This window comes from Selaginella moellendorffii, unplaced genomic scaffold (assembly GCF_000143415.4).
Source record: "Selaginella moellendorffii unplaced genomic scaffold, v1.0 SELMOscaffold_43, whole genome shotgun sequence".
Classification (NCBI taxonomy): domain Eukaryota; kingdom Viridiplantae; phylum Streptophyta; class Lycopodiopsida; order Selaginellales; family Selaginellaceae; genus Selaginella; species Selaginella moellendorffii.
The window spans coordinates 323,256-338,019 of record NW_003314304.1 but is presented as its reverse complement, the minus strand read 5'-3'; the positions used below and the strand labels follow the sequence as shown (position 1 = coordinate 338,019).

The 14,764-nt window shown below is 51.5% G+C and overlaps 6 protein-coding genes across 8 annotated transcripts; 4 read left to right on the top strand and 2 right to left on the bottom strand.

Moving 5' to 3' along the window:
- Nucleotides 1–158: 158 nt before the first annotated feature.
- On the bottom strand, nucleotides 159–2,274 carry LOC9647064 (probable inactive purple acid phosphatase 2). The gene is made up of 2 exons (XM_002979876.2): nucleotides 1,516–2,274; nucleotides 159–1,457 (listed from the first exon to the last, which is right to left on the bottom strand). The coding sequence occupies exons 1-2, from the start codon at nucleotides 2,218–2,220 to the stop codon at nucleotides 201–203; spliced, it is 1,962 nt and encodes a 653-aa protein (XP_002979922.2). The 5' UTR covers nucleotides 2,221–2,274; the 3' UTR covers nucleotides 159–200.
- A 187-nt stretch (nucleotides 2,275–2,461) lies between these two features.
- Nucleotides 2,462–5,132, top strand: LOC9647063 (probable potassium transporter 11). Its single transcript, XM_024684933.1, has 2 exons — nucleotides 2,462–4,794; nucleotides 4,970–5,132. The coding sequence occupies exons 1-2, from the start codon at nucleotides 2,462–2,464 to the stop codon at nucleotides 5,130–5,132; spliced, it is 2,496 nt and encodes an 831-aa protein (XP_024540701.1).
- Nucleotides 4,986–10,170, top strand: LOC9647062 (peroxide stress-activated histidine kinase mak2). The gene is made up of 20 exons (XM_002980023.2): nucleotides 4,986–6,074; nucleotides 6,124–6,359; nucleotides 6,410–6,557; nucleotides 6,611–6,756; nucleotides 6,813–6,832; nucleotides 6,887–6,982; nucleotides 7,039–7,077; nucleotides 7,127–7,217; nucleotides 7,270–7,456; nucleotides 7,503–7,666; nucleotides 7,715–7,898; nucleotides 7,952–8,143; nucleotides 8,238–8,341; nucleotides 8,388–8,570; nucleotides 8,630–8,786; nucleotides 8,845–8,961; nucleotides 9,015–9,272; nucleotides 9,327–9,415; nucleotides 9,472–9,633; nucleotides 10,022–10,170. Exons 1-20 carry the CDS (start codon nucleotides 5,136–5,138, stop codon nucleotides 10,107–10,109), a joined length of 3,600 nt encoding a protein of 1,199 aa, XP_002980069.2. The 5' UTR covers nucleotides 4,986–5,135; the 3' UTR covers nucleotides 10,110–10,170.
- Nucleotides 10,133–10,852, top strand: LOC112349896. Of its 2 annotated transcripts, none has more exons than XM_024685118.1 (4): nucleotides 10,133–10,278; nucleotides 10,354–10,468; nucleotides 10,542–10,614; nucleotides 10,695–10,852. In XM_024685118.1, exons 1-4 carry the CDS (start codon nucleotides 10,201–10,203, stop codon nucleotides 10,723–10,725), a joined length of 297 nt encoding a protein of 98 aa, XP_024540886.1. In that variant the 5' UTR covers nucleotides 10,133–10,200; the 3' UTR covers nucleotides 10,726–10,852. The 2 variants fall into 2 exon arrangements, with proteins under 2 accessions (XP_024540886.1, XP_024540885.1); XM_024685117.1 differs by having other exon boundaries at nucleotides 10,158–10,278; nucleotides 10,351–10,468.
- A 215-nt stretch (nucleotides 10,853–11,067) lies between these two features.
- LOC9649611 (probable protein S-acyltransferase 7) lies at nucleotides 11,068–13,168 on the top strand. 2 transcript variants are annotated; one of them, XM_024685115.1, is made up of 6 exons: nucleotides 11,068–11,394; nucleotides 11,478–11,660; nucleotides 11,748–12,023; nucleotides 12,086–12,319; nucleotides 12,404–13,011; nucleotides 13,073–13,168. In XM_024685115.1, the coding sequence occupies exons 1-5, from the start codon at nucleotides 11,356–11,358 to the stop codon at nucleotides 12,965–12,967; spliced, it is 1,296 nt and encodes a 431-aa protein (XP_024540883.1). In that variant the 5' UTR covers nucleotides 11,068–11,355; the 3' UTR covers nucleotides 12,968–13,011; nucleotides 13,073–13,168. The 2 variants fall into 2 exon arrangements, with proteins under 2 accessions (XP_024540883.1, XP_002980068.1); XM_002980022.2 differs by lacking the exon at nucleotides 13,073–13,168 and having other exon boundaries at nucleotides 12,404–13,069.
- LOC9649610 (protein NUCLEAR FUSION DEFECTIVE 4) lies at nucleotides 13,145–14,741 on the bottom strand. Its single transcript, XM_002979875.2, has 2 exons — nucleotides 14,320–14,741; nucleotides 13,145–14,260 (listed from the first exon to the last, which is right to left on the bottom strand). Exons 1-2 carry the CDS (start codon nucleotides 14,719–14,721, stop codon nucleotides 13,157–13,159), a joined length of 1,506 nt encoding a protein of 501 aa, XP_002979921.2. The 5' UTR covers nucleotides 14,722–14,741; the 3' UTR covers nucleotides 13,145–13,156.
- Between the last annotated feature and the right edge of the window lie 23 nt (nucleotides 14,742–14,764).

Sequence of the window (14,764 nt, the reverse complement as noted above, 5' to 3'; positions counted from 1 at the left end):
TTTGACCTATGTTGACTACGTTATCAAAGCTAATGCTTAATCTGAACAAGAACCACAAAACACTTAACAGCAGGAAGGAGAAGGGGATTAATTCCCCATACACCAAATAAATAAGCTTAAGGCACTTTAAAAATGTCTATCTATCGATATATAATTTTACATTAAGAAATTCAATAATATTACATATATATATCTAACTTCTAGACTTCCAAAGGCCTCATCTCCAAACGCTTCCACTCCACCTTGGAGTCCGAGCGCTTCTTCCACACACTCAGAAGAATCGTCGCCGCGAAGAAGCCTCCCACAGCAAACCACAAGCTCGCAGTGAAGAAATAATTCGCACCACTCCCAGCGCGATCGATGGACCTCACCGCGTTTTGCTGGGACGAAGACAGTAGCATTGAGGAGGAAGCTGGAATCTCGACGTAGTCGTGGACTTCACCATCGCCATTCCCCACGTAAGACAGCCGGAGGAGCTCTTTTGTGGCGTGGAGCCTCACGTAGCCAAACTCCTCACTTCTAAACACGGACCACTCGGGCTGCGGGAAGATTGGATACTCTGGATGATCACTGCGAGGCTCCCACTGCGGCTGCCAGTCCTGTCCGCCCATCCCAATCACCACATGAACCGGAGCAAAGCTTGATCCATCCGCGGCTGCGCAGCTGAAGTTCTTCACGGCACAGGTCCTCTCGTACTTGTGGACGTGTCCCCAGAGCGCAACGTCCACTCGGTTCTTCACCAACACCGGCTCGAGGTGCTCCAGCATTCTCGATCTCACTGGACCATCTCGGACCTCGTGGTTGCTCGTGTACATCGGCCTGTGACCGAGCACCACCACGAACGGCACCTTGCTCCTGTCTACGGCCTCGAGATCCCGGACGATGAACTCGTACTGTCTGCTTCCGGGGAGAAAGTCCGTCTCGGTTGAGAAGTAGAGGAAGTGTACCACGCCGAAGTCGAGCGAGAAGTAGAGGTTCTTCGTCGCTGGTGCCTTGGTCCCGGTCAGGAGCGTCGAATTCCCAGGCATCTGGAACTTGAGACTGTAAGGGACGCCGCACTCGCCACCTCCATCGGTTCCATAGACTCTCAGCGCCCAGTCCGGCTTCCAGGGTTGCAAAGGCCAGTCGTACTCGTGGTTGCCGATGCAAACGGTGTAGGGAGCTCTCGCTGCTACTGGCTGGATGCGGTGAAAGAACTCGTCCCAAAGCCAAGCGTATCCTCGAGCGTAGCTTATGTCTCCAATGTGAGAGATAAACGTTGGCTTGTCCTCGAGTTCGTCTAAGTCGCGCTCCAGCCACTTGAGAGTGCTAGCGCTCTGGGCTTGCGTCCAAAGGAACGTTTTGTAAGGTACTGTGGTTCCCAAATCTCCGAAAAGAAGAGCGTTTGTCTCGTCACCTTCTTCCGGGGACGAGACGAAGCTGTACGTTTTGCTCCATCCTCCCTCCTTGCTTCCCACCTGGAAAAATTGATCGATCAACAACGATGGTGTTCTTGAAAGCTTCTGAAGAACATACCTGGTAAAAGTATCGCTTGCTGGGCTTGAGCTTTCCAAGAACACCATCGTGAATATATCCAGGATTTCTCCACCCCAGAGTAGTGTTTGCCGGCTCGTCACACATATCACCTTGCTGGTAAGTGATCGACTTCGTCGCCACTGTCAAATCGAGAGAGTCCTGCTCTGTTCCATAGAGTATAAAACACTCTAGCGCGTCTCTGGTCACAAACATCACACGAACTTCCCCGAAATTCGATGTCAAAGAGAGATGGATCTGCGTTGGCTCGTTGAAGCTCGCGAACTGGACATCATCCGACACTGCCAGTCGGGAATCTGTGCTTGGAAGAGGATTTCCATCCTCGTCGAATCGCGAGCTCTTGGATGGAGGAATCCCTCGAAAGAGCCGGAGCTGATAGGCCGCTCGCATGTTTACCAGTGGGAGCTGGAGCGATCCTTTGCCCTCTCGCCAAGCCGCGGAGGAAGAAGAGAGGAGAAGATACCCGATGAAATTACCATCGAGACTGTCCGGTGGCGTGTAGATCCCGATCCAGTCCAATGGCGACGGCGACTCCAGACCCGACCATTCCACCGTGATAATCTCGCCAGAGCGGTCAAGAACCTTTGGAGAGACATCCAGAGTGACCGAATCTACCCTGCCGCCGATCGCTGCGGCTGTGAGAAGAATCGCGAGCGCAATTCGCATCCTTGCTTGCGATTCTCTCATGGATCGATGAGATCGGTGAAGAGAAGAAGAGAAAACCCTGCGTGCATTCTCGTGGAACCCTAGACTCCCCAAGTCGCGCAAGATATTCCTTTTTCAAATGCTTTGATCCCTCCCTCGGTCCGACGGTCCATAGCATAGTTTGTCTTACTTGATCCGACGGTCCATAGCAATCCTTTTCCTTAAACCCTTTCTGCCCAGAGCCATATAAATAGGAGTTTTAGGGTTCTCCCAAGAACAGCCGATGGAAGAAAGCAATCCAACAGGCGATGAAGCGCCGCCATCGCGATCCGGAGACAGGACGCTGTCCAGGTATGATTCTTTGGAGCGCATCGCGAGCAAGGTCTCCGGGCTCGCGAATGTCAAGGTTATGACCACGGCGCTGCTGCTGCGCCTAGCTTTTCAATCGATCGGGGTCGTCTATGGCGATCTAGGGACGAGCCCTCTCTACGTGTTTAGCAGCACATTCCCGAATGGGATCGATCCACAGCACGTCGAGGCGAACGTTTTGGGGGTTCTATCGCTCATCATCTACACGCTCACACTCAGCCCTCTCCTCAAGTACGTTCTAGTGGTGCTCCAGGCCAGTGACAACAACGAAGGCGGGACCTTCGCGGTCTATACTTTGCTGTGCCGAAGCATCAACGTGGGAGTTTTCGGTCGAAAGGCTCATCCAGATGATCGAGCTCTCTCCGGCTACGACGTCGTTCCCAGGATCACTGGCAGGTTTCGAGAAGGGATCCGGAACTTCATGGAGGGTCGCAAGGCAGTGCATATGATCCTGCTGCTCGTGACTTTGCTGGGGACTTGCATGGTGATTGGCGATGGTACTCTTACTCCGGCCATCTCAGTGATCTCGGCTGTTCAGGGGATCCAGGTCCAGGTGAGCTCTCTCGGACAGAACATCATCGTGGCCATCTCGGTCGTGATCTTGGTGCTGCTCTTCAACCTCCAGAGGTTTGGCACGGACAAAGTTGGCTTCATGTTCGCGCCGGTTCTCACCGTCTGGTTCGTGGCTATCGGCGTCATCGGTCTCTACAACATCGGAGCTCACGACTTGAGCGTGCTCAGAGCTTTCAACCCGAAGTTCATCCTCGACTACTTTCTCCTCCGCAAGCTGGACGGTTTTATCTCGCTGGGAGGGGTGGTGCTGTGCATCACCGGCACGGAAGCCATGTTTGCGGACGTTGGCCACTTCAGTGCGCGCTCCATCCAGATCGCCTTCGTGCCTTTTGTTTATCCGACGCTCTTGCTGGCTTACTGCGGGCAGGCAGCCTACCTGATGAAGCATCCGGAAGACGTTGCCAACGCTTTCTACAAGTCGGTGCCAGCGGCGGTCTACTGGCCGATGTTCGTGGTGGCGGTCTTGTCTGCGATCATCGCGAGCCAGGCCATGATCTCGGCGGTTTTTCAGATCATCAAGCAGTCGCAGGCGATGAGCTGCTTCCCGCGGGTCAAGGTTGTCCACACCTCGAAGCGTTTCCCCGGGCAAGTCTACATCCCCGAGATGAACTGGTTCCTCATGCTGGCCTGCGTCGTGATCACCATCATCTTCAAGAATACGACCACCATCGGGAACGCCTACGGCATCTGCGTCGTCTCGGTGATGTCGGTGACGACGTTCTTGACCGCGATCATAATGCTCCTGGTGTGGAAGACGAATATCCTGCTCATCCTGGCCTACTTTGCGATCTACGCGATGCTGGAGCTCACATACTTTTCGTCGGTGCTCGTCAAGTTCACGGAAGGTGGCTGGCTTCCGATGCTGTTCGCGGCAATCTTCATGAGTATCATGTTCACGTGGTTCTTCGGGAGCTCCAGGAGGAACAAGTACGAGCTCGAGAACAAGATGTCGGTGGAGTGGATCACGGGTCTCGTGACAAACAACAGCATTCTGCGAGTTCGTGGAGTGGGATTGATCTACACCCGCCTCTCACAGGGAGTCCCGGCCATGCTCTCGCACTACGTGAGCAACGTTCCAGCGATCCACTCGGTGCTCGTGTTCGTGACGATCAAGAATCTCCCAGTGAGCAGCGTGGTTTCAGAGGAGCGCTTCCTCTTCAAGCGAGTTGGAAGCAAGGAGCTCCGAATTTACAGGTGCATTGCTAGGTATGGCTACCGGGATCATCACAGGGGGGACAACGAGTTTGAGAACTCACTGTTCCAGAGCCTGGAACGATTCATCCGGCTGGATGAAGCACCATCATCAACACCAGCAGCAGCAGAAGCAAATCATCGAGAAGAAGTCGAGGAGACGACGAACTTGAGCAGCGATGGTCCTCAGAGTGATGGCACCACAAGGATCGAAGTTTTCCCAGTCGTGGGTGGAGATCTAAACGGTGGTGGATCCGCGGTGGAGCAGGAGATAATCTCGTCGCCGCAAGAGGAGGACGAGGAGGAGATCGAGTTCCTGAGGAACTCGAGGAGAGCCGGCGTTGTCTACGTGCTGGGCCACACCGAGGTGGTGGCGCGCAAGGATTCCAGCGTCATGACCAAGTTCTTCATCAACACGCTCTACGCGATCCTCCGCAAGAACTTCCGCGAGAGCCGCCTCATCCTCGAAGTCCCTCACGAGAGGCTCTTAAAGATTGGCAACGTAGCTTACATCTAGAAAGAGCTTGTATGACCGGTCAACGAAACGTTGACTTGGTTCAACCTTAAATTTCGAAAAAAGTTTATGTACGGACTAGAAGAGTGTACGGATATGACGTAGTAACGGTAGATTGTCTCTTGGCCTTCGTTATTTTCCTAGGGTAAGATCTCTCGAGAGGAGGGAGAGCAATGCCGCGGCGCCCAATCGATCGGCAGCATTCCCAGGTACGCGCCACGGATTTCTGGAGCTCGATCCTGCCGCGCGGTTTGATTCGGGGGATCGGGAGAGGCCGCAGCTACGATATTTCGGAGACTTTCCATGAAGGATGAAGTTCCCGGAGGAATGCCTGCGCTCTTGCTTGCAAGTCTGCCGGGGATTTTCGGATGCTGAGCGGCCAGCTTGGATCGTGCCGTCGCTGGTCGCCACAGCTGCGCTGGTGGGGTTTTTGGTGGGGCGGTTTGATGTCACGGCTCTGATCGGCAAGCTAGAGCGGGTTTTGCGAAATGGAGAGCCTAGAGCGATCCTTTCGCAGCTTTCAGGGATTCTTTGGGGGACAGGAGGGAGCTTTAGACATCACGTAGCTTCACAGGTTAGAACGAAGCATAGCTGCTTGATCAGGACGATTAGCATTGAGGAAGGCAAGAGAGCGGTGACTTTGAACCAGAAAAGCATAGAGGTGGTGAAGGAGCACAAGAGCGATGATTCGCCGCAGCCATCTCCTCAATCGACAAACTCTAGCTCCAACTCTGGGTCCGGATCTTTCAAAAAGGAGAACCTGTCTCCGTTGCTGGTTGGATCGAAGAAGTCCACTCCGGCGAGCTCGATCTCAAGCCTGGAAAACAGTCCCGTGGGTACGCTACGAAGGAGGAGGGAATTGGAACTGGACGCTATGGAGGATAGTGGATGTTACAACCAAAGCACTTCCTCTGGGAAGCCAAGGCCGCTATCCATCCCGACATCAAACACTACACTCTCAGATTGCGGGACTCCAAGTCTTTCTTCGCTCGAGTATGAAAGGCTACAAGATCTGCCGGACGATGGAACTATTCCTGCCGCTGCGTGGATGTGTGGCAAAGATGTGGTCTCCATGGACCTTTCATGCAGCAGCATGAAGTGGCTGAATCTCATTGAGATTGATCTGGACACTGTTTATGGTGAGGACTGGTCCCAGCGTGTTCATCCGGACGACTTACTGCGCTCCAAGGAGGTTATTGCTCGGGCTGTAGGCTCGAAAGTGCCATTCCAGATGGAATATCGCCTACAGGTACTTGGGAAACCAGCTCGTTTATCTTTGCTTACTTCTCTCGGTTCAGGTAGGCCAAGACCATTTTAGATGGGTTCTGGATATTGGCAAGCCAAGGTTCTCTTCCTCTTTGACTACTGCGGAGTTTCTCGGTTTCGTTGGCTGGAGGATTGATATACACGAGCGGAAGACTATTGAGAATAACTACTGGAAGTACTGGACACTGCCACACGAGTTCTTGGTGACATGGAGTGGTGACGGTCAGTTCTTTGACAATGTTAGTACGAGTTTACCATCTTTCCTCGGGTATGTTTCGTATTTTTTTTTTGGGCATATCCAATTCAACTCTTTTACAGATATACCATGGAGGAATTTAAAGCTGTTCCTTGGATTGAATGGCTGCACGAGGAAGATAAGGCGACTGCAAGCGATGCGTTCTCAAAGCTTAAAGATGGGAAAGCAGTCGTCAATCTGGTTAATCGCTATCGTTGCAGGGATGGCATGGTATGAATGCTATTGAACTCTCTGTTTTTTCGTGACACATTTGTAACTCTCAGGTAGCCTCTCCTTTGTACATAGACGGGACTGGGACTTACAAGTGGCTTAATTGGACGGCAAATGACATGTTTGCAGCTTGTCGTGATATAACTGCGGACAAGCTAGCTCAGGTGGAGCTTCAAAGATCACAGCAGGAACTGCAGAGGTATTTCTGAGAATATTTCTGGTACATATGACAACACGCTCTTTTTTTTTACGCAGACTCACGGACGTGATTCCAGGTACTGTGTGCTTGAAAGATTTGGACCATATAAAAAACTGTTTCTTTCATTTAGGTGGCGTTTTCCTTTGCCGAGTTGCCAAAGAAGGGACAGAGTGTTTTCCTTACATGAGCAAAGGCGCAAAGAATCTATTTAATTGTGAAATGAAAGGTGCATCTGTGACTTAAGTTTGCAGTTGTAACTTCTGCTTTCACTTTCTTTTTCAGAAACATGTGATCATGGAGGAAATCTGAATAGAGTGTTCGGTAAGCTCTCTTCTGTTTCTTGAGCTACCTTTGAGCTTTTTCTTCACAGGTTTGAACGTGCATCCGGATGATTGGCCAAGGTTAGAAGCCGAAATGAAATTGGCAGTCAGCACCCAAGCTCCTTTAGACCATGACTACCGGTATGCTATTTACTTTGGATTGAGCAACTCTAAGTCCAGTGATTTTACACAGTGTGCTGATGGACCGAAACACTAGATGGGTTAGAGTTCATGCAGTTCCGAGGTTTGATTCTATAAGTGGATCAACCGAATGGTCTGGAATTGCATGGGACATAACTGAGCAGCACCAGGTGGTTGCTGCACTTAAGGAAGCACGAGACAGCGCTGAAAGAGCTGCTCAAGCGAATAGAAAGTTCCTGGTAATAAAGTATTTCATCACAACTTATATCTGGTACTTGTCTACAGGCTCATATGTCACATGAAATTCGTACTCCTATGAATGCTGTGATTGGCATGGGAGCTCTAATCCTTGAAACGGACTTAACGGATGAGCAACGCGAGTATGCCTCTACGATTCGGAGCAGTGGAGAGGCATTGCTGGGGATTATCAATGATATCCTTGATTACAGGTAAGAAGCCGATCTAAGTTCACGTCATGCTGAGCTTGGTTGTGACAGCAAAATTGAAGCGGGTAAGATGGAGCTTGAGTTGCAACCTACAGAGATCCTGCAATGTGTTGAAGAATCATTTGATCTTGTCGCTCCTCAAGCAGCCGTGAAGGGTCTCGAGCTGACTTATAACGTAACGGATTCTGTTCCTAGCGTTTTGCTCGGGGACTCGGCTCGAATCCGCCAAATCTTGGTCAGTTGACTCTCGCAGCCGGCGGTTTACTCGCATCTGACTCTAATCTGCAGGTAAATCTTCTTAGCAACGCCGTCAAATTCACCGAGAAAGGATACATATCAGTGAATGTCACTGCACGCCAATTAGAAGATCCTGGGAGACTGCCGTTTAAGAAGTTCAACCGGAGCCTCTGGGAAGTTGAGTTTTCTGTGGCCGATTCCGGTATAGGAATCCCCGATGACCGAAAGTGCTCGCTCTTTCAAGTAAAGTTTCTTCATCCACCGATTTAAAGAACTAAAGAAGGTATGACGTTCTTATATGACTATTGGACTGATGTGTGTGTGTGCGCGCGCGCAGGCTTTCACACAAGGAGACACTTCAACTACCCGAAGATATGGTGGCACTGGGCTCGGTCTTGCAATTTGTGCGCGCCTATGCGGTCTCCACGGTGGTCGCATTTGGTAAGTATTACATGGCGTTGGGAAAGCAACTAACAGGACGGTGCAGGGAAGCAAACGACCGCAAAGAAGGCTCAACATTTCACTTCACAGTTCTAGCTGAAGATATGCCGAGATACAGCCAACCGGCTAGTGACCATGGAGATCTTCCAGGACTGAAGAACAAGCGAGTATTGATTGTCGCTGGGAGCAGCAGCAGCACACAGACAATGTGCTCTCGTCTGCTCAAGAGGTATAGAACTGTTTAGTTCTCTTCAGAGTGTTGGTTAATTGTTGTTTCTTTCTTTGCAGTTGGCATATGAGACCTGTTTGTGCAAGCACCAGCGATGAGGCCCTCATGCTTCTAACGCAAATGGTCGACTCTGCTAGCATTTCCTCGGGCCGGCTGGCCCGCTTTACTGAGAGATCACCGCGTGCGTTTGACGTTGTGATTTTCGACTGCTCGCTGGTGAACTCTAAATTTTCTGCATTCGTGCTTTGCACACTTATGGCTCATAACTTTGCAGCTTGATGCAGAGGATCCTCAAGTTATGGAGTGCTTGGGAGTCTGTCATGCAACGCTGCAGACAGTACCGACGTTGCTTCTGACACCTTTTGGACGAAGGACGCGTGACTACTATAGCGTAATTTTCTTGTTTTTCAACATGCATTGTCCCGTTCATTCTTGTGCTTCCAGGGTAAACAACCTGTGCAATTCGATGCTTACGTCTCAAAGCCGATAAAGGAATCCCATCTTCTCAACGCCTTGATGAGCCTGGTGCTGGAGCCGCGTGAAGCAGAGAAAGAGGAATACTATCAGTTACCTGGCGCTGCCTCGGCTAGAAAGCCGAAAAAGGAATCCTCGTCGCTAAGTCCCGCAAACAATGTCTCGGACTTGGGAAAGCTGTATCCACTTCGCATCCTTGTGGCCGAGGACAACATCGTCAATCAAAAGGTTTGCATTCCCTTTCTCGAGTCTTTTGGTAGGAAAACACTTTTTTCTCCACAGGTTATTCTCAAGCTGCTGTTAAGACTGGGCTACACAGCCGATGTGGTTGGAAACGGACGGGAAGCACTGGACTCCGTGATGCGTCAAGTGTAAGTGTAAGTTTTTGCTGCCAAATCCAGCTTGAGCTGAGGTGGTCTGTCCACAGCTACGACGTTATTCTCATGGATTGCTTCATGCCGGAGATGGACGGGCTGGAAGCATCGAGGAGAATCCGGGAGAACATAAGACCGACTCCTGTCATCGTTGCGGTGACTGCCGCGGCGTTGAAGGAGGAGATGCAAGCGTGCTTAGAAGCGGGCATGCATATGTAAGTTCTCTCCTCCAAGTTTTCGCTTTGTGTGTGTGTGTGTGTGAGAGAGAGAGAGAGAGAGAGAGAGTGAGTGCGTGTTCTTCCATTTTATCCCTGGAGTTACTTTGGATCTAGAGTTTCTTATGCTTGTTCTTGCTGGTGGTTCTCCAATCTTTTCCAATCGCGTAATTCTTTCTTGTTTTTCGTGCGCGCGCGTGTGTGTATGTTCTTCCATTGTTTCCCTGGAGTTACTTTGGATCTAGAGTTTGTTAGTTCTTGCTGGTGGTTCTCCAATGTTTTCCAATCGTGTGCGATTCTTTCTTGGTTTTTGCGATGGCTAAACTAGCTTCCCAGCCATCGTTTCTTACCTCGTGATTCTCTTCCTATACTTTTGATTTGATCGCAGGTATATATCCAAACCGATTCAGGCCGACGAGCTCATGCAGACGTTGGGAAAGTGCTGGCGAATGAAACACACGGAACCAAGTCAATAGAAAAAGAAGGGGAAATCTTGTGCGAATATACAAGTCAAAGGATATACCTTTTAGCTGGAAAGAATATTCTGTTAGGGTTGATACGGAGAGCATGTCGGGAGGGCGACGAGAAGCGCGTACTACAGCAAATGGCGGCGTGGAGCACTACGAAGACCGCTACTCTGGAGTGGTATGGTCTCCACCTTGCAATGCTGTGGATCTCTCTCCCAGTCCATTGAATCAATGGATCAATTTCTCTCAGCAGCGCAATCGACCCAAGCGAAATCTTGGCTTTCGAGCATGGATCAAGCGAATGCTGTTCCTTTTTGACGTTACAATGGTGCCTTACATGCTGGATTGGTGGGAGAGGCTCCTTGTCAGTATCCTTTCAATCGTCTCGTTCTCGCGAAAAAAAAATCCCTCTCTTTGTTCTTTCCCTTGACTGATTCTAAGGATTGGTCGTATTGATCGCGATGTGGTATGTGTGCTACAAGAGCACCCAAGTCGCGATGTGGTGCTTCGAAGAGTGAGTCCAAATTTCGATTCGATCGCTAGCCATTTTTTTTAATTCTTTCTCTTCGATCGATCTCACTGTGCTGTGTGTAGATTCTCGAGAAGATTGGAGAGCTCCAGCTGAGAAGAGATGATCGAAAAGATCACAGGCAAAGCGGTCACCTTGGTACTGTAAATTTTGCTCTTCGTGTTGCAAATCTGCTCGCTCGATTGATGCAAATAGATATAGATTGTTTCGATCAACCCATTCTCACTTGCTCTAAGCTTGCTCGATCGATCGCGAAGAAGGAAGATCTTTGCGTTCTTCTTGGTGTGAAGACTTTGCAATCAATCGAGTGGAAAAATCTGGGTGAAGTTAAAACCGGTGGGGCGTTCGAATCGCCCACGACGTCGCGGCTCTGCCGCATGCGGCAAGGGGGCCGCCGCACGCGGCGCATTCAAAGAAAAACCACACAAGCTAAATGGGCAGCTTCTCACTAGGTAGTCGCAATGGCATGGAAATGGCCAAGCGCTCGTCCTCTAGGGTTTTGACCATTGCGCAGCGCTGCCATGGATGACGACGCCACCACCGACGATGCCTCTCGCGGCTGCTGCTGCTGCTGATGCTGCTGCTGCTAGACTAGGTAGCTCTCCTCCCGGCTCGGGATCTCTCCACGGCAATTCGGCGAATTCGCGCGATCGGGGTTTGTGCTGGAATTCTCGCAGGATTTAGGTCTCTTTTGCGAAGAATGAGAAGGATCTGGGGGGATCAGTGATGGAGGAGCGCGTTTATCAGAGCTGGCAAGGCAGCAATGTAGTAATTTCGCGTTCTTTCCCTTCTCTTCGATCGATCTGAGGTACTGATGGGCCCTCTTTCTTGGCTTGGCTTGCTGCCAGAAATTCTTGTTCCACGGGCGCCTAATTTTTGGACCAGATGTGAGATCGCTGCTCGTCACGCTGTTTCTCCTCATCGGCCCCGCGGTGATCTTTTGCGTCTTCGTCGCCAGGGACCTGCTCGATAGATTTAGCAACAATGGTGGGATCGCAATCATGGTCGTGATGGTCGTCTACACAGCCTATGTGAGTTCTTTGTTTTTTTTTCTTCTCCCTATGGATGGCTTCTTTTGGCCTTCTTGGATGAACTTACGTTTGGTGGTTCCGCTGTAGATTTTGGTGTTGCTTCTCCTGACCTCTGGAAGGGATCCGGGGATTATCCCCAGGAACGCTCACCCTCCAGAGCCAGAGGAAGACGCGGAGGATTGGACGCCCCGTCGACCCGCTAGGACGAAAGATGTCATAGTTAACGGGGTTGCGGTGAAAATAAAGTATTGTGATACGTGCATGCTCTATCGGCCTCCCCGGTGTTCTCACTGTTCCATCTGCAACAATTGCGTGGAGCGCTTTGATCACCACTGCCCCTGGGTTGGCCAGTGCATTGGACAAGTAAGCTTCTTCTCTTCTTTCGTTCTTTGCTAACTTGTTCCTCTTTTCTTTTTTCTTCGCAGAGGAACTACAGATTCTTCTTCATGTTCGTCTCGTCGGCCACGCTGATGTGTGTGTATGTTTTTGCGATGTGTGCGCTGGAGATCAAGTTTGTCATGGACGACCACCAGAGCTCGGCGTGGAAAGCCATGAGAAAGTCGCCCGCGTCCATTGCTCTCATGGCTTACACGTTCGTCGCCCTGTGGTTTGTGGGGGGCCTCACGCTCTTCCACCTTTACCTCATCGGTACAAACCAGGTATGAAAGAGAGAAGAAAAAGATCTTAAAAGTTTTTCTTCGTACAGTACTTTGATCTCGGGTTGTGCGCTGTGACTCGTGCAGACGACTTACGAGAACTTCCGCTACCGCTACGACAATAAAGTCAATCCTTACAATCTAGGCGTGGTAGACAACTTCCGCGAGATCTTCTTTTCCAAGATTGCTCCCTCCAAGAACCACTTTCGGGGTAAAGTAACGAAGGAAAGCTCAGGACAGGGACAAGGAGTGAGACAGCAAATGGCGGTTACTCCCACGGCGACGTCTTTAAAGTCTGCTGGCTCGGATTTGGAAGGAGGGGTGAAGCCGGCATGGCCAGAGCGAGTAGCTCTTCCAACCAGCAACAGCGGCGGCGAAGTTTCGTCCGATGATCCGGGAAGAGTGAGCAATGGTGGTGACATCGGTCTGGATATCAAGAACGGGACATTCTCGCGAGCTCCTCCTGCTCCTGCTCCAGCAGTGGCCGGTAGCAGCGCACTACACCCGAGAAGATCTAGCTGGGGACGGAAGAGTGGAAGCTGGGAGATCACTCCGGATATTATGGCTCTGGCTGCCGGCGTTGGCGGTAGAGACGAAGAAGGGCGAGCGAATGGAGCTGCGAGTAATCCTCAAACGACGACGAACAGATGAGACGATGGAGGAGTGAGAAGGGAGGAGGCGAGTCCCTCTCTTGTGTAAGTTATTTTCCGGTTTGCTGTTATTAACTGTCACGATTGATTTGCTATTTTTTCATAGCTTTTAGATGTGGCAGCGCGATTGTCGAGCTAAGTTTTCGTCCAAAAACTGACTCTTGATCGATCGATGATGCTTTTTATATAGCTATATTCTTTCTCTCGAGTTCTCGAAGCCTCGGGTTTTATAAAACTCTCTCGTCGTCGCGACCATCACCAGCGTGGTCAGGCACCCAAAGACGCAAACTCCAGCGAGAATGAGAAAGGTGGCCATGAAGCAGTGAGAACCATAGCAGCTGGAAGATCCTTGCTCTCGGGCCTCCTTATCGTAGAAAGAACCCGCAACTTGGACCGAGAAGACGTAAGATCCCAGCGGGCTGGCCACCGTGAGCGTGTTGAAGAGCGCTCCAAATCGTCCCAGCCCGAAGATCTCCGAGACGGTGGCGGGCATGAGCGACCAGTGCGCGCCATAGCCGAGAAGAATCGCCAGAGTTCCAACGTAGAGAGCTCCCGGAAGAGCCATGGCGACGACGAGATGGCCCAGAGACTGTGCTCCCAGAGCGATGGCGATGAAAGCCGGCCGTGGGAAGCCCTGCGAGTGGAGGAACTTGTCCGAGATCACTCCAGCTAGAAACCGGCCCAGGAAGTTCCAGACGCTCATGAGCGAGACAACGATCGAGATGTCGCGCTTGGAGTGGCCGAGCGAGAGGCCGAGCTGGTTGACGTTGTCGATGGTGGTGAGCCCGGTTCCCATGCCACAGAACGCCGAGACGAAGAGCAGCCAAAACTCCAGCGATGATAGCGCCTGGGCGAGCGTGAATTCCTGGCCGAGTTGCAAGCCAGGCTTGCGGGATGATCTTGGCGGATCCTCGGGTTCCAAGAGCCTGGCTTGCTCTTGGGTGGATTGGTCTTCCTCGGCCGTGAGCTCGGCTCGCAATGCAACGAGGAGGGGCGATGCGAGAAGGAGGAGAATGAGGAGAGCTGAGAAGTCCATCGCTAGCGCTTGGTTTGGAGAAGCTATCGAGATTGGGACGAGGAGAAACGCGATAGCCACGATGATCCCGGAGATCTTGTGTAAGTTGGTCGTTTCGAATCGATCGATTGCTACTGGAAGTGGCCGGATGAGAAACATGAGCAAGAGAGAGGCCAGAGATGGGACTAGAGCCGCGAAGAGAGTGTACGAGACTTGATCTCTTGTACGGAGTGTTCTAAACATCAGTGTAAGAACCGCGCCACTCAATCCCAGGCCACCCTGGAGGAAACAAAGATCTCGTCAAGTTTCCAAAAGTTCTTGGAAGAAACGATCTTTACCTTCATGAGGCCGACCACTGTGCCTCGGCTGCTCGGGAAATTCGCCACCGAGGTGACCACCACCGCGGTGTTGAGAAAGGTTTGCGCATTGGCGGCGAGGAGCATGAACACGCAGACTTGCCAGAAATCCACGCGCTCGAGCCTTCCAGCGGCGGCGAGCCAGATGGAGAGATAGCCGGCGAGGTTGAGGAGCGATCCAATTGCCAGGATCGCCCAGGGCGGGACAAGCAGGTAGAGCAATCCGGCATGGATGCCAACGTTGGCGCCGATTCCCTTGAAGAAGGCGATGGTGTCGAGCTGGGTTTGCGTGTAGCCGAGCGCGCGCTTGAGGGATTCGGAGTAGAGGCCGAAGACGTAGGGGGAACCAGCGGTGAATTGGATCCACAGCCCAGCTACCAGCATCACCCATCTCTTCCCCAGCATTCTCTTCTTCCTCTCTTCTTGG